Here is an 18,816-nt window from a genome sequence, read left to right as displayed (position 1 = left end):
GAGCCCAACATTTCCCCCTTATGAGTCACCATGGCCCCTGTCTTAAGTTGTCCCCCACTGGGGATCTTACTCGTCATTGGGTACCATGTGTTTAGCTCACTGAGAACCCATTCCATGGCCTGTCATGGGTTGTCCCCCCTCTGGGGATCTTACCCGTCATTGGTCACATGGAGGGCAGAGGAGGTGGCAGGGGGTCATCTGAGGAATTTAATTCCTGAGTTGCCAGCCTGTGATAATGTATTTCGACCTGATGAAGTTTTATTGCCTCTAGCAGCTGGTGAATAAATTATGTAATTTTGTTAATTACACAAGGCCCGACAGTGAAGAGAAGGAGAAGGAGGGGGAGGGGATCAGGTAGAGGGAGGAGGTAGGGTAAGAAGTCATGTAAGCCCGTCCACAGCGGGTTGTCCAGGAGGTCCTGCTGCCTCCTCTCCAAGTCTTCCTGGAGCCTCTTAATCTTGTCCTGGATGACTCCCGATTTACTGACGTAAAAGCGGCATTTTTCCTGTAAAAACAAACATACACCTCCCTTTTTGGCTGTTAGTAGGTCTAGACCTCTCCTGTTTTATAGGACTGCCTCAGCCAAGGAATCTAGCTTCCAGAAATGATATCTACATCTGGGATTAAGGTGGCTGGAGCACAAAGGCCCATCCAATTGGTGGGCAGAAAGTTATAGGCCATCCTGCCTCCACAAACATAAACTATTCCAGAAGGCAGGCAGTGTTGAGCACTGGGCTCAGTTGTGTTAAAAGTACAGAAGGAAAGATGAATGTATCCCACATATATACTGGAATTATTAGGGGAAGACGGGGCCCAAATGCCCAGAGGAAACATTGAGAAAAGCTGGACGAAGATAGGGAAGGTGGCTGAGCAAATTTTTAAGGTTGTATGGACAACTGTACTACAATCAGCTGGGGAGGTCCAGATATTTTAGGTCTCTTGCTGGTACCCAAATGGGTCTTTTTCTTTTTACAAAGTTTTTCCATGGACAAAAATTCCATGAACTTTACATAAGTTTTTATGAAAAAACTCCTTTCTGCTACAGAGTTTTTGCACTTTAATCACTTTTCAGTACAAAGGATTATCCCAAGGTTGGGAAACAAACAAACCCTTTGATCTCAGCAATATAAACATAAATATTAAGGAATGGCTAGTTTTTATCAGTAACACTGAATGTGTATGATCTTGTTTACATGTAGGTGCTAAATTCTTGCTGTCAAATGGCCAGAGCTATGGATACAAGGCCAGCCAAATAAATGGCTTTAGACAATTCTCCTTTTTTATTATTTTTTATGAACCAGGCCCTTCTGGGCTTCGGTGCAGAAAGACTGTGTCTGGCTTAGGTTGTTCTCTACATTTAGTCCTTACCCGTCATCGGTACATGAATTACATCATTGATGCCGTCTTAGGTTGACGTAACTTGAGAGAATCTTACCCGTCTTTGACTACCAGCCTCTGTAGGGGCTTTAAAATAATGTCTCAGGAAGCCGGGGTCAGGTCGTAGCTGTATCCTCATGTATTTTTGAATGGATATTTATAATGGATCTTAAAAGGCATTTAACGAGTATGGGCAGCAGACACAGAATGAGCAAAAGACAAACACCTGTAGCAGCAAAGCTTCCTATCCAAGAAGTGAGAGAATTTTATGCAGGCAAGACAGACTTAAAAGCAGGTATTAAGCCATCAGCAGCTTTAGCTGCATCAAAAATAAGATGGTTATTTTGTAAAGACAAAATCTCTGAATGTACAGAATTAGATCTAAGGAAATATTATCATTATGTCAAATATTTCTTAAATGTATTTTTCCAACGCTGCTGACTGTCATTATATTTTTTAGAAGTAACATAAATCCATCGAAAATCTACATGACACTCTAAACGAGTTTTAACTTTTAACCTTAGTATCTTTTTGCCCAAATACGCAACCACATCATAAAGAGTGTCTAACAGTAGTCCCCTGTATTCTTTCTTTCCTCTTAGAAAGCTTGTAAGCTAAGCCTCAAAGTTTAATGTTGTGTGTACTTAGAATTTTTAAACTTTTATCTGAATAGTCCATAAAGTTTGGCTTACCACTCCAGAAGACATCTTCAGTCGTAAGCACCAAGTCTATGCCTATTTCTTTAAAACAAAGGTTCCAAAAGATGAACATCCACATGGTCAGGTTCATCTCAGCTCATCAGACAGCTTTAGGTTTGCTGAGATAAACTTCCAGATCAGGTACAGTTATGGAGGAAGGAATATTTATTGACGCTTACAGATCCAGGGGAAGTTCTATAGTGGCAGAAAAAGCTGGCCTGCCTTCACAGGCCCAAGGAGAGAGAGAGAGAGAGAGAGAGAGAGAGAGAGAGAGAGAGAGAGAGAGAGAGAGAGAGAGAGAGAGAGAGAGAAGGAGGGAGGGAGGGAGGGAGGGAGAGGGAGAGAAAGTGGGGGGTAGGGGAGAGAAGCACAAGCCTTTAGAAATACAACAGCCATCGGCAAACCGAAGGTGAAGGGAAAGAGAAAGGGAATGAAGAGATGTTGACAAACAAGTATAGGTTATAGAAGCAAAGTTTAGCTCATTAAATATGAAGATTGCCTTATAACTTATGGGAGTATGCTCACCCGCACATGTACACCGCTTACCTCCTCAACAACTGTCTCTTACGGAGGCACTAGTCTGCCAGGTTCTCAGAGCCCCATGTTGGGCGCCAGATGCCGGGCTCTGCTGGCAGACAGGTAGTGCTGTGGAAGGACCAGGCCTGCTGGTTCCTCCCAAGGTGCTGAGGAGGAAGATGAGCTTACGATGACTTAGAAACCTCTCCTGGCCACTGGAGAAAAACCACACTGAGTTGGGAGTCTTTTCAAAGCAGGAACTCACAGAAAAAACTCGCTTTATTGCCATGAGCCGTTGCCTATATCATGTTGGGGAAGAAGGTGGGGACTTTGGCGGGGGGGGGGGGGGGGGGAAGAGAGGTAAGGGCCAATAGTAAACTGTAACTATTGAAATGGTAATTACAATTGCCACGCGGAAGTGGCAGGACAGAAGCCATTAGGCGTCTTGCTGAGTCCTAGCTGGCCAGAGACAGGTCGCCAAACTGTAGCTAGGCTCAGAAACCCACTAGGCCTCACGCCTGGGCCTTTCAAAGCCCAACAGTTATTCCCTAGAAAACTTACTGTAGAAGTTACTTTTACGTTGTATTTTTATTTATTTATTTATTTATTTTTAATTTATTTATTTGAGAGCGACAGACATAGAAAGACAGATAGAGGGAGAGAGAGAGAATGGGCGCGCCAGGGCTTCCAGCCTCTGCAAACGAACTCCAGACGCGTGCGTCCCCTTGTGCATCTGGCTAACGTGGGACCTGGGGAACTGAGCCTGGAACCGGGGTCCTTAGGCTTCACAGGCAAGCGCTTAACCGCTAAGCCATCTCTCCAGCCCACGTTGTATTTTTAAAGTAACCTACAAGTTTAAAAATATACAGGAGGATACATGTATGTAGATTATAATGCAAATACTATACAAAAGTAAGGCTTTAATTATGCTTTATTCTCCAATCTTTTAAAGTTTGCCATAAAATATCTGGCCCACTTAATATAAACCTCTCCTTTAAATAATACACTCAGGTCATTTGTTAAGCTACATGTACACAACACAAAATGATCTCTACAGCCAATCTTAACAATATCAACCACTCCATATTTCTTCTAAAATCAGTGGTCACTAAGTTTCACGTGGAAGAGTATACTGAATTTTGGATAGCTATAACTAAACAGTGACAATAAAATCCATAGACTGTTTATTCCGATTCCAATAATTTGATTTTTCTCTAATATCAGTTGCTTATTTCTCCAAAATGTAAACCACTGATACAGTTCTTTCTACATTTCCCTTTTTTGTACATTAAAACTTAACATATGTGGGTGGTTATATGTGTATAATATGCTTAGTTGTGGTCAACAGTCTGGGACTCTCTTTTACAAAGTACTTCAGTAAAGGTCCATCAATGTTTGGCTTACTAACAAGGACATGGTTCTTTGCAGCACCTTTTATCTCTGCTAAATATAAGTATTTGTTGAGTACAATGGAGTGGAATGGAAACAAGACTAGAGTAAGAACCAGAACTTTTACAGTGTAAAAGCCACCTTAGGCAAATCATGTAACTGAACATGTAATGTAAGAGAATGAGATGGGGATATAGTTCTCATAATTTTGCTGTGAAATTTTATTTTTTGTTTGTTTTCCGAGGTAGGGTCTCACTGTAACCCAGGCTGACCTGGAATTCACTCTGTGGCCTCAAACTCACAGCAATCCTCCTACCTCTGCCTCCCGAGTGTTGGGATTAAAGGCGTGTGCCACCACGCCCGGCTGTGAATTTTTTTTTTAATTTTTATTTATTTATTTATTTGAGAGGGACAGACACAGAGAGAAAGACAGATAGAGGGAGAGAGAGAGAATGGGCGCGCCAGGGCTTCCAGCCTCTACAAACGAACTCCAGATGTGTGCGCCCCCTTGTGCATCTGGCTAACGTGGGACCTGGGGAACCGAGCCTCAAACTGGGGTCCTTAGGCTTCACAGGCAAGCACTTAACCGCTAAGCCATCTCTCCAGCCCTGAAATTTTTATTTACTGATTCAACATATACTCACTGAGAATCTTCTAGGTGCTAGGCATTAAAGATGACAATTAGGAATAAAAGATTTTAAATCTGATACACAATTTCCATCATTGTTAAGTGCCATGAAAGTTGATACAAATAATAAAGAACTAGGTTACTTGGGAATACTTCTCTAAGGGTCATCTAAAGTGGGTCTTAGATGGCAAGAAGGAACCAGTCATGTGAAGTTTTGCAGCAAGAGCATGCTAGGCACAGGAGCAATAAATGCAAAGGTAATTCATCTCAGTGACTTTCCAAAGCAAGGATGGTCACTATATTGAAAACCTAGTTTACTGGAGAGGCTATGTGATGCATTCAACTTTCAAGTTACAGGTTATGTGTTCAATTTATACTATATTTACTTTTTTTAAAGATCATGAGTATAAAATGAAATGATTGACTGTTTGTTCTACTCCTTAAAACAAGTCATTTTTAAGAGAATCTTATACAGAAGAAATGTGGATTTGATAAACTAGTGCCTATGATTTTAACTTATGTTTGTTAACATAGTAGTAGGTTTATGAATGTTGATTATTTTGTGCCAACAGCCCAGAATTGTCACTTACATGTAGGCAGAAAGCTATAACTCTGCTTCCAAAGTTATTTAATTTTTTCAGTGTTTGAATGTTATTTTTTGTAAGTTTGTTAATAAAAGTGTAAAGAGTTGGAAAAATATAAATATTCTTAACTCAAGCATTTGCTGAATCATTTTTCTACAGAACTTGTTTGTATAATATAAACTACTCTCTGAAGGGTTGGCTTTTTTTCAGTTTTCATACCCTGGAAATCACATTTTGTAAAACTGGGGACCATTCATAATTGTCAGATACTTTTGTAAATTATCTCAATACATCGCTTTTATAAGAAAAAGTTTTTTTGAAAGAAAATTGAATACATATGTGGCCCCAGGTGTTTGTATAACTCTAGAATGATCTAGACATTGATTGACTTTTCATTCACTGTACAGGTGTCCATTCTGGCAGGATGCATGGTCTTTTAGATCACATGAAGTTGGATTTGCAAACATTTCTATAGCCGAACTTGTATATGTGGTTGCCTCCTTAATAAACAGCCTGACCATAATGTTTATTATTAAATTTATATTCATTTTTCAAAAAAAAAAAAAGAGAATCTTAAATTCATCTTCACAGAACTTCAGCTGTACTGAACTGAAAGGAAAATATTAAATCCTCAGGACCAACTACTATAAAGGTATTTTATATCTCCATTCCCAGAATAAGGTTTCACTGTGGTATACTAAAGTGACATAAATCCAGGGCTGGAGAGATGGCTTAGTGGTTAAGTGCTTGCCTGTGAAGCCTAAGGACCCCGGGTTTGAGGCTCGATTCCTCAGGACCCACATAAGCCAGATGCACAAGGGGGGGGGAAATGTGTCTGGAGTTCGTTTTCAGTGACTGGAGGCCCTAGTGCGCCCATTCTCTCTCTCTCTTTCTCACTCTCAAATAAATAAAGATAAAACAAAACAAAAAAATAAAATAAAAAAATAAAGTTGACAAAAATCCAGTGGAAAGAGCAAATGACTCATGACCCTGAAATTTCTAGTTCCCAGCACTACTGTTCACATGTGGCTTCTGGCAAATCACATTATGAACACATGTCAATATCTATGGAATGGGGATATCAATTGCCATGTCTACGCAAAATTAGTTTTGGTCACTATTCATAGGAGATTGTGACTAATATTCAAGAATTTTCTAAGCTTACTGTAGAAATAGAGCATAAATATTGGAAACAATAAACTTGTTTTCATTTTAGAACTGGAAGTGACCTCAAATGATCATGTTCAAGCCCTAATGTGCGTGTGTTTGTGTGTATAGATGTCATATGCATGTGTGTAGAGGACAGAGGAGACCTGCAGGTCTTTATTGCTCAATCATGTTGTCTCCTTGTGACTGCATCTTCCACAGCTGAAGCTGCTGTTAGAGCCCCAATGACTTTACCATAACCCCTCCCTCACTGGAGTTACAGATGTGCACAGCTATGTATATCTGTGTGTGTGTGATAGGGGAAAGGGGCTCTGGAGAGTCAATCTACTCCTCTAAAGTACTAAGCAACTTACTGGCTATAATCCTTCATTTTAAGAGAGCATCCATAGCCTATAAAATGAGATGACTTGTTCAGTTACAGAAATATATGCTGGAATGATCAACACCTAATTTTCTAAATACTTATGCAGTACATTTTTTTTTTACTACACCACACTTTTCATCACTTCTTGCAACATGTATGTAGTTCACAGTTTACTCAATATTTTCTAAATAAAAATCCAGAAAGGCAAAAATTGAATGACTTTAAAAATGTACCATGCAAGTAGAGGGTGGGAACTTAAATAGTTTAATAAAAGAACTGATTTTTAAAAATGCCAAACATACTAATGAGTCACAGTAATAGGAATACACTGACTAAAAGCACCTAACCAGACATGATGGCTCACACCTTTCATCCCAGCACTGGAGAGGCTAAGGTAGGAGGACTACTGGGAGTTCAAGGCCAGCCTGAGGTACAATGTTCAGGTCAGCTTGGTTTAGAGGGAGACCTTGCTCAAAAGCAGCATCAGTAACAGTACCTGCTGTCTTAAAAAATGTACTTATTAGGGCAGGGGAGATGGCTTAGTGGTTAAGCACTTGCCTGTGAAGCCTAAGGACCCCGGTTCAAGGCTGGATTCCCCAGGACCCACGTTAGCCAGATGCACAAGGGGGCACATGTGTCTGGAGTTCGCTTGCAGTGGCTGGAAGCTCTGTGCCCATTCTTTCCCTCCCTCCCTTCTTCTCTCCCTCTCCCTCCCTCCCTCCCTCTTTCTCTGTCTGTCACTCTCAAATAAATAAATAATAAACAAAAATTTTTTTAAAAAAAGAAAAATGTACTTATTAAATGATTGCATATTTGGTCTGTTGTTGGTAAAACTTTTTAAATGTACTTGTAAAAGGTGATATACTTGTCCATATAAAATACTGAAATATAGGGCTGAGATGGCTTAGCAGTTAAGGACTGCAAAGTCTAAGGACCCAGGTTCAATTCCCCAGAACCCATGTAAGCCAGCTATACATGGTGGCACATGCATTTGGAGTTTATTTGCAGTAGCTAGGGGCCCTGGCATGCCCATTGTCTCCCTCTCTCTCTAATAAATAAATGAATAAACAAACAAAAGTGAAATAGTGAATTATAATTTTTTGTGGTGAGTCACCTTCCTGTTTACTTGTCTATTACAATTTAAACCAGACTCAGAATGTAAGTTGAAAAACAGTTATTGAGTGCCCTTACTGAACCATATAATTATGTTTATAGTACTGTTTAATGTGCACTAATTAAAAATAGAAATTTTATAATGGCTTCAGTATTAAAAGGGTCTGAAATAAATCTTCAATATGAAAATAAACTAAGCATTAAGAAAAACAAGAAACAAAAGCTAAATGACTAACAGAAATGTTCATCTAAAAACTAAGACCTCCATTTTGTAGGAATGACTGATACACTCTCCAAACAGGGAGGGGGAATACAATATAACTGAAAGAAGGCCCTGGAAACATAGAAACTGAACCAGAAGTGAAATGGCTTTGGGGAGAGCAGCAAATGTTCCCTTACTAATTTCATGCTTCTGCAACAAGAAAGAGTGTAAGGTAAGGCTGAAGAACCAACCATATGAAATGAGTTTGTGAAAGTATTCGGTAGACAATGAATTACAAATTATTATTATATAATGACTACAAGCACAGCGATTCGCCAGAGTAGATGTAAAAACTTATTTATAAGCTGCAATTCTTGTATACTGATTCACTGAATTTTTACTCTTAAAAAAGAATGTTAGCCATGAAAGCTGGGGTAGCTACTTGCTTCTGAAAAGAAGGAATTTACCATAGCCTCAAAAGGAAAAAGAAAAAAATACACCCCCAAATTTCCTCCTCTTCAAGATACAGGCCTTCTTTCAGCATGTGACCTTAAAGCAGGTCATTCTTCCTCTCTGGAATGAAGTGTCCTATTATGTCATACAGTATGCGGGGGTTTTCTGCATATAATGCTTAATTAGATTTGTTATACTGATAAAATGCTAGCTATTCCAGTTTTATAGTTAAGGAAACCATGATTAAGGAAAATAAAATTCAAAGTGGGGGGAGAGTTCAAGTGAATACCTGATCTAGCTGATATACTGAACCTTTTTCCCTCTGGAAGTCCCAAACCTTGTTCCTCCCACCACACTACCAAGTGAGGATGTTCATAAATACAATACTACTTTTATGTGAATCAAATATGTGATTCAGTATTCTATTAAGGATAAAAATGCATAGCTTATTACTTTTGCTGCTACTGGAAGCAATTTTGGAAATTTGAAGTAAAGGATTTCGTTAAAACCCAGTTTTATGGTACAGTGCTTACTTTAAAAGCGATAAATTTATAGGAAATCTATGAAAACACTACTTATAGCCAAAGTTTTAACGAGTGCTAAAGCACATTTTAAATATATGTATATAGTTTTCACTTTTGTAACTTTAATACCCTTACAACTAAATTACCCCACTGTAAATTTGAAAAGAAGTTGTGTATCAAAGGCATTCGGAAATGGCTTGCTCTAAAACAACTAACTGCAAAAGTAAAAATGGATTCATTTTTTCTAACAGTGATTTCTGATGTGGTGTCATTCTGGTTGTCACCATAATCAAGAACGATGCTACTTGAAACATTTTTTTCATAACAGACCTGTCCAGGCTGCTGAGGGTGAAATTTATCTGAGCCCAGATGAAAGCAGAACTCTTAATGTTACCACAGTTCCCGGTGGCATCATAAGAAAGGGAACCATTCAGTACTCGGGAAAATATTTCACTGTTTCAGTAGACCTGATGCTCTAATAATTTTACAAGGCGTACTATGCATCCTTTCCTGTCTTAGCTCTGTCAAGGAAACAGAAAACTCCACAACCGCTCATAGATAAGAGAACGGGTGGATTATATTAGGTCACCGGTTCAGTGCTGCTTTACTGCAAGAAATCCAGGCACCATAGTATCAAATTCAAACCCACAAAAGTGCCAAAGAAGCGGGGAAGTGGTGTTCCGAGCGGGGGCGCCCAGTCCTCCCCCGCCCGGCCTCCGAGGCCGCGGAGGCGCCTTCGGACGGACCGGCTTGCTCACCTCTTCCACCTCGATCTCCTTGTAGTCGATCTCTTCAAAGTTAAGGACCTGGGAGGGAGCTTCGATCATCTCACTGGCCGACGACGAGGAGGAGGAGGAGGCGGCAGAGGCTGTGGACATGATCCCTCGCGGCGCCCGGGGGCCCCGCGACAGCGCTGCCGGGACGAGGCGGGTGAGGCCGGCGCACACCCGCCTCCGGGAGGGCCGTCAGCCCGGAGCCGTGCAGCCCAGCCGCCCGGCGATCCGTGGCAGAGCCACGGCCGTGTCCGGCTTCGGCTCCGCGGCGTTTTCCGCTCAGGCCCAGCCCATCGCACTTCCGGTTCCGGTCTGAAGTCGGAACTGGAGGGAGGATGCGAGCTTGGGACAGGGGAGGGGAGAATTCTGTGACTTGGAAAGAGAAAGAAAGACCGGCTGGGGTGGGGTGAAGAGAAGAGAGGAACTCTGGGGCCCGAGTCAAACATCGCGAGACTTTCTTATGAAGGCGCTCACTACCCACGAGTTCCGTGAGCGCTGGTGGGTGACGCACTAACGTGCGCGAGCCGAATGGAGCGCGACTTTCAAAGCCCGCGGCTTGTGTCTTCTTCATGCTTGCAGTGGGTGTAGTGAGAAGGCTGTGCTGTAACGGCGAAGCTTGCTTTTCAGGTTCAGCCTGAAGCTTCAGACAATATTTTTACGGCGTTTTCAGCATTCTCTTACTTTGAGTGAGTCCCGGATGCTGAGAGCACTGTGGAAGACTAGTGCTCACAAATACGTTTCGGTGTTACACATGTTTAGTTGTATACAGATCGTGTAATTACAGCTTGCCATACTTTGTCGAGTTCATTTCATATTGTTGGCTACACTTGTGTAGCATTATCCTAGTTCTTTACGTTTATAAATCCTCTTCAGTACCCTTCCAAATCAAATATGTCTCTATTATTGGAAGAAAACTTAGATTCAGAAAAATTTGATTCTCAGAAACTAGATCAGATTCTCCATGGTATTGCCCACGGAACACCATTTTTAGCCTTAAACTTGGTATTAAATTTGACCGAAACCAGTGGGAAAATAGGGATTGGAAAGATTTGATAGAGTTGTAGAGATGACTCAGCGGTTAAGGACTTGCCTATAAAGTCTAAAGACCTCTCTTTGATTTGCCAGTACACATATACAAAGTGCCACATGCATCTGGAGTTCATTTGCAGTGGCTGGAGCCCCTGGCACACCCATGTCTCCTTGACTCTCTCCTTACAAATAAATGAATGGATAAATATTTTTAAAAGATTTTAACGAGCAACGTGGGATTCCTGCTAATAACAAATTCTAAGTCTAATAAAGTATTGAAAACAAGTCGGAAAATAGGGCGGTGACAGCAGCAGTAATCTGAATTTCACTACCTGCGAGCTAATTTGAAATCTTTATTTATATGTAACATAAACACCTAAACTTGATGTGAAAATCAAGTTCAAAAGTTGTCACCCACTACAAAAACATTCCTCTGTGTTCATTTCCTTTCTCACTAAAGGATACTTTCACCTACTCAGTTGTTCAGGTTAGAAATATAAACTGATGTGTACTGGTGATTAAATCAAATCAGGTTAAAGCAATGAGACAATCATTTTCACCTGTTACTCCTTGTTTCACCAAACTAGGATGGGCAGCAGGCCCATGTAACACCTCAACTTAGTACAGTGGATGCTTCCAATTGGGAACTCTATTGATATATACCTATATATCAATCTATCTATCTATCTATCTATATACATATATACATGTAGATATATATCAATATATATGTATGTACGTTCTGAACAAATGAATATATTCTGTACATCCTCCCTTCCCTGAAGTGTAAAATCGGTTTCCTATACCCTCTGTCTGGGTCTAAAATCCTGACAAAGGAGCTAACAACCACAATAGAGCTTTGCTTCATCTGCCACCTCCAACTTTTTTCTACTAAGAGTAAAATATGTAGAAAAGCTAAACTTTTTATAGGAAATACCAGTACATTCACCAAGAATCTTCCTTTAACATTCTGCTATCAATTTATCACATGTCTGTTCATCTCGTTATCCATCCATACTTAACACCCATCTATGTATTATTAAACACATTTCAAAGGTGCTTGTTCACATTCTACTGAACTTCAGTTTCTGGCTTTTATCCATTAGTTTGCACTTCTCATATTAATGCCAGTTCAACATTAGATCCAACTGAGAGATGGATATTTTGGGGGTTTCTGTTTAGTACTTTCCCCCCAACTTTTGATAATAGAGAAAATGTCCCAGCATGATTAATGTTCTTGGATCCAGTTATCTTCAAAGTTCAATCCACCTCTTCCACCCTATGGTTTGCATACAAATTAGTGAACAGGCAAATCATGGTTGTTTTTTTTTTTATTTACAGTGGTTCAAGTTATGTTTTGTCCTTACAACCAGTGAATTGTAAGTAATATTGCTTGAATCCAGGGAAATTATGGAGGAGCTGAACCCATCTTGGTTCATCTGAATTTTGATTGTGCATCCTCTTTAATTTCCTTTAACTTTCACAAGTTAAGGGTGAAGGCTGGGTCTCACTAGATGTGGGGAAAGAAATAAAGGAAGCAACAATGTATAAGATAATTCTTAGGTTTCTTTCTTGTGAAACTCAGAATTAGAAGGGTACATTTTATGGAAAGATTGAAAAGTGAAACCAGATTGGGAGAAGAGAATGGAGAAATCAGATTTACAAAAGTGGAGCTCAAGTTATTTGAGAAAATTCTAAGTGTTGCTATTTGCAGTTCAGGGGATTGAATTTAGGGGCTTATACATGCTAGGCAAATATTACCACTAAGCTACCCCTCCATCCCTAAGTGCATATCATAGGAAAAAAGATAGAGCTAGAGAAGTGCATGCTGATGTACTGAGGATAAATCCATGGAAAATAACAAGATCAATGGAGAAAATATGTAAATCGAGGAAGAATTCAACTTAAGGCAGAGCCTTTAGGCACAAAATAGTGAAGGTAGGGGACTTGCAAAGAAATTTGTAGCAAACCAAAAAATTGCATTATGGAAGCCAAGAAATTAAAGAAGATGCACAATCGAAAGGATGGTCCAGTGTTGAGTATCTTAACTATGAGAAATTAAATGTAAGAGAAACTAAGCAACATCTTTTGGATATAGGGACTTGAACAGAAACCATTATGTGTTAGACTAAGAAGTGAATGCAAGGTAAGGGAGATGATTACAGAAATACGTGCAACTTCTTAAGAAAATTGACCATTAAGGGGAGGCAAGATACAGAACAGTGTGACTCAAACCTACAGCTGAACAAGAGAATTTAGTGCTTTGGCAAGAGTGTAAATGAAATGATAGTTTATGGAATGTAAGCTGAAGAAAGGATGGAGAGGTAATGTAAAGATGTAGCCTAGGAAAAGGTAGATGGGTCCACAGGGTTGGTGGTTTGCTATATGTGTGATGAAACTTTCTTGGAAAAACTGAGTAGATCTGGGATGGGATTAGAAAGCCAGATGTTTGAATTTGTTGTTTCACGGGTAGTAGAGTTTCAGATTAGGACTGATATGATCTGATATATAATTGAGAGAAAAGGAGGTGTAGGTGTTTGGAACTGAGAAGCAAGGAAATTGACAAAGGAGGATATCAATGGGACATCCATCTAGTTGCTATTATTTTTTTCTCATAAATATTACTGACCTGAACATCTTGAGCTTAAGTACAATGTTGTTAGGGTGTTTTAATATAAAAGTTATTATATTTTTCTATTTATTTCCCTTTCTCTAGAACATTGCTAGTAGCGGAAATGCTTTGAAGAAAGATGGTGTAACCATTACCTTCTTAGTTCTGTGACAAAACCCCTGACCTGGAGCATTTTATGCAAGGAAATGATTTATTTAAGTTTACTTTCTCTATGGAAAGCTTCCTCGTGGAAGCAATATATGGCAGGGCAGACAGCTGGGGTATAACATCTTTATCACAGCAGTAGGAATAAAGTCATCCCAGTGAGCTGAGCTCTAAACATCCACAAGGTAGACTAATAAATCTCAAATACTTCCCACAAGTGACACACTTCCTCCAAGGCTCCTTCTACAAAGGTTCCAGTAGCTGTGGACCAAATATGAGGCTTATTTACAAACATTTGAGGTTATGGTGGACAATTTATATTCAAACCATAACAGATGCTAACTAGTTATGGCTAGTTTTTCATTGCTTCATCTTCAAAACACAACACTTTAGAAATAATTAAAATCAGAGCAGAAAATAATGAATTGGAAACCAAGGAAACAATTAAGGCAATTGACAAAACAAAGAGCTGGTTCTTTGAAAAAATAAACAAGATTGACAAACCTCTGGCCAATTTGATCAAGCAAAAAAAAGAGACTCCAAGTTAACAAAATTCAAAATGAAAAAGGAGAGATCACAACAGACATCAGTGAAATTGGCAGAATCATCAGGACTTATTTCAAAAACCTCTACTCCACAAAACTGGAAAATGTGGAGGAGATGGATAAATTCCTGGATGCATATCATCTACCAAAGCTAAACTCAGAGCAGATCAACCACCTCAATGAACCATTCACGCTCATGGAGATTGAAAAAGTAATAAAAAACCTCCCAAAAAAGAAGAGTCCAGGACCAGATGGATTCCCAGCTGAATTTTATCAAACCTTCATGGAAGAACTCAAACCAATCTTCCTAAAACTGTGCCACACAATTGAAGAACAGGGAAAACTACCCAACTAATTCTATGAAGCTAGTATCACCCTAATCCCAAAACCAGGCAGAGATGCCATAAGAAAAGAAAACTATCGGCCTATTTCCCTAATAAACATAGATGCAAAGATCCTCAACAAAATTCTAGCAAACCAAATCCAACAACACATCAAAAGCATTATCCACCTTGACCAAGTGGGATTTATCCCAGGAACACAAGGGTGGTTCAACATATGAAAATCTGTCAATGTAATACACCACATAAACAAGCTTAAACATAAAAATCACATGATCATTTCGATAGATGCAGAAAAGGCCTTCGACAAGATACAACATCACTTCATGATCAAAACATTGGAGAGAATCGGCATGGCCAGTTCACATCTTAATATAATAAAGGCAATATACAAAGCTCCAAAGGACCAAATAATACTTAATGGAGAGAGACTGGAGGAATTCCCATTGAGATCAGGAACAAGACAGGGATGTCCTCGCTCACCTCTGCTTTTCAATATAGTTCTGGAAGTCCTAGCCCAAGCAATAAGGCAAGAGAAGGAAATAAAAGGGATACAATTTGGAAAGGAAGAAGTTAAGTTAGCTCTATTCGCTGATGACATGATTGTATATGTAAGAGACCCGAGAGACTCCATCCCAAAACTCCTGAAGGTGATTAACTCCTATAGCAAAGTAGCAGGATACAAATTCAATGCACAAAAATCGGTAGCATTTCTGTATGCAAATGACAAAGACACAGAAAAAGAAATAAAGGACATAGTCCCATTTTCAATAGCAACAACAACAAAAAAAAATACCTTGGAATAACGCTAACCAAGGAAGTAAAAGATCTATACAACGAAAATATAAAAACTCTCAAAAAAGAAATTGAGGAGAACTTGACATGATGGAAAGACCTCCCATGCTCCTGGATAGGCAGAATTAACATTGTGAAGATGACAATCCTACCAAAGGCAATATATAGATTTAACGCAATTCCAATTAAAATCCCTACAGTGTTCTTCACAGACATAGAAAAAATGATCTCAAATTTCATATGGGAAGGCAGAAGGCCTCGCATATCCAAACATATCCTCAGCAAAAGAAATACCTCTGGTGGCATCACCATACCCAATATAAAGTTATACTACAAAGCCATAGTAATAAAAACAGCATGGTACTGGCATAAAAACAGGAGTATAGACCATGGAATAGACTTGAGGACCCGGATTTTGGGCCAAGCAACTATAGCTACTTGATATTCGACAAAGGCCCAAACAATATAGACTGGAAAAAAGATAGCATCTTCAACAAATGGTGCTGGACAAACTGGATAACCACATGCAGGAAACTAAAACTTGATCCACACATTTCACCATGCACAACACTCAAATCCAAATGGATCAAAGACCTCAACATAAGACAAGAAACTCAAAAACTACTGGAAGAAAATTTAGGAAGTACCTTCCATGATATAGGAATAGAAAAAGACTTCCTGAATAAAACCCCAGTGGCTCAAGTTCTTAAACAGTCACTAAACCATTGGTATCATATGAAGCTGAAGAGTTTCTTTACAAGCATATAATAAGCAAAGCCAATAGAATACCCACAGAATGGGAGAAAATATTTGCAGGTTATCCAACTGATAGAGGCCTTATCTCTAGAATTTACAAAGAACTCAAAAGTGTAAACAATAAGAAGACAAATACCCCACTCACAAAATGGGGCACAGAGTTAAACAGGCAATTCACAGAGGAAGAGATACAAATGGCAAACACACACCTAAGAAAATGTTCATCATCCCTAATCATCAGGGAAATGCAAATTAAAACAACTATGAGATTCCACCTTACCCCAATAAGGATGGCCAACATCAAAAGGTCAAATGAAAATAAATGCTGGCGAGGATGTGGAGAAGCAGGGACAGTCATTCACTGTTGGTGGGAATGCAGGATGGTACAACCACTTTGGAAAGCAATATGGAGACTCCTGAAAAAGCTGACTATAGAAATACCAACAGACCCAGTTATACCATTGCTGGGCATGTACCCTAAAACCTTCAAACCAAAAGCCAGAGAGATTTGCTCAACCATGTTTGTAGCAGCTCAATTCGTAATAGCTAAAAGCTGGAATCAACCCAGATGTCCATCATTAGAAGAATGGATAACAAAGATGTGGTATATCTACACAATGGAATTCTATACAGCAGTAAGAAAAAAACTACATAAAGAAATTTGAGGAAAAATGGTTGAACCTGAAACAGATCATTCTCAGCTGACTTACCCAATCACAGAAAAAAAATCGACACATAGTCTCACTCATCTGCAACACCTAACCTGAATCTGCCCAAGATGCCTTATATACCCACCAAGCACCTCATGGATTAGACAATAAGGTGGATGGGAGGGCGGGGAGGGAATCAAAGGGTGGAAAACAGTAATCCAGACCCAAATGGCAATGGTACCATAAAATTCTACTTCCTAAAAGACAGACCAAATGGCTGAACCTTCACTAGACCCTTACAGGAAACACCTGAACCACAAGACACTGGAGAGGGTAGGATCAAGACTGACCTAAATCTCCTACATCTTCCCTCCCTCCCTCTCCCCCTCTCCCCTCTATCTCTCTCCTCTCTAACTCTTGTATATTAGTTATCTTTTTCCTCAATTTCTTAGTGGACACTGACCTGTAACCCCCACTTCCAGCTTGGGCCTACCATCCACAATGAGCTTTTGATCAGAGAAACCTACAAGGTTTCCCAAAACAGTGACAGACTTCTGTCAGAGTACTTGATGACCCACCAAAGGCCAGTGATAAGACCCTATTGCTGAAGACTCCATACACAGCTGACACGTAAAATGGAATGACATGGCTGGAAGCCTGGAGAGAGTCAGTCCCCAGACAGTCAGCGTGTCTAGTGCCAGAAGGCGCTACATAGGCGACTGGGGGAAATGACCAAGATCTGTCCAAGCAACACATTGTTTAACCTAATTAGCAACAAATAACCGGAAGTGGTGCCCACACAAGTGCAATAGTGGTACACAGCCATGGTGAGGAATCAATTGCTCCTGATTTGGCTAACTGATCCACTCGGTGGTATTAGACCCTTAGCTGGAGCTGGGAAACAAGTCAGAACCATACCCAAACACAAGCCCACTCTACAATATCAAGCTACCATCAATCACGGGGTATAAGAGGGCCTACACCTATCAAACTGTCTATCAAAAAAGTAAGTGTTATCTCAATTTTCCGGGTGCTAACTTACTCTCCGTTGGAGAATCTGCTTCTCTTTTCCAGATAGATGCAGATCCTAAGAAGAGAGCTGCCCCAACATACCTCAAAAGGGGCCCAACTGAAACTAAGGACAACTGGTGAAATAAGCAAGGGTGATGTTTTCCTGTGAACCGGATACCAGCACAAAGGGGAAGGAGATCAACGCAGAGAAAAATCAACTCCTACCAAATCAGAGAGCCAAAGCCTCAGAGGCCCCCAACACCTCAGCACTGAAGCAGACCAAAAATGAACCCAACATGGCTCAGGGAAATCTTCCAGAAGAGGGGGCGGAAAGAATGTCAGAGTTACATGTTGGGTCATGATTTGCAGAGACATTTATCATACTAATAACTGGGGGCTAACTCCACAATGCACGACCCATTTTCATTAACAAGGAGGGTCCAATGGGAGGGGGTAGATCACAGATGAGCCTAAATAATGGTACCAAACTGCCTGTATTCACTGAAATGAAAACTAATAAGTTAAATTAAAAAAAAAAACACAACGCTTTAGAATTCTGGGTAGAATTATTTTTTTAAATTTATTTATTTTTTATTAACAATTTCCACGATTGTAAACAATATCCCATGGTAATGCCCTCCCCCCAAAAAAATTCCCCTTTGAAACACGATCATATCACCTCCCCCCTCAATCAGTCTCTTTTTTTGATGTTGTGATCTTTCCCTTCTATTATGATGATTTAGTATAAGTAGTGTCAGGCACTGTGAGGTCATGGATATCCAGCCCACTTTGTGTTTGGAGGAGCACGTTGTAAGGGACCATACCTTTCTTTTGACTCTTCCATTCTTTCTGCCACCTCTTCCGCAATGGATGCTGAGCCTTGGAAGGTATGATAGAGATATTGCAATGCCGAGCACTCCTTGGTCACTTCTTCCCAGCACCATGATACCTTCTGAGTCAACCTAAGGTCACTACCATCTGAAAGAGAAGGTTCTCCAGCAAAAGTTAGAGTTGCATTAATATATTGGTATGAACATTAAGAAAAGTGCTTACTGGGCAGTTTGATGAGCATAGTATATACATTTAGACAGACAGTAGCAGCTCTTACACCCCTAAGGCTCATAA

At 40.0% G+C, this 18,816-nt stretch overlaps 1 protein-coding gene across 4 annotated transcripts in view; it reads right to left on the bottom strand.

Moving 5' to 3' along the window:
• The window catches only part of Map3k7 (mitogen-activated protein kinase kinase kinase 7), a 93,812-nt gene extending 83,869 nt beyond the window's left edge, over window positions 1-9,943 (bottom strand). For 3 of the 4 annotated variants that reach the window (XM_012949911.2, XR_006638085.1, XR_006638084.1), the window contains exon 1: window positions 9,774-9,943. In XM_012949911.2, coding sequence (XP_012805365.2) covers window positions 9,774-9,893 — 120 coding nt within the window. In that variant the 5' untranslated portion in view covers window positions 9,894-9,943. The remainder of the gene's footprint in view (window positions 1-9,773) is intronic. The other variant, XM_045153963.1, reaches the window with a different exon arrangement.
• Window positions 9,944-18,816: the final 8,873 nt, after the last annotated feature.

This window comes from Jaculus jaculus, chromosome 7 (genome assembly GCF_020740685.1).
Source record: "Jaculus jaculus isolate mJacJac1 chromosome 7, mJacJac1.mat.Y.cur, whole genome shotgun sequence".
Classification (NCBI taxonomy): Eukaryota; Metazoa; Chordata; class Mammalia; order Rodentia; family Dipodidae; genus Jaculus; species Jaculus jaculus.
This window is presented reverse-complemented; position numbering and strand designations above follow the sequence as displayed.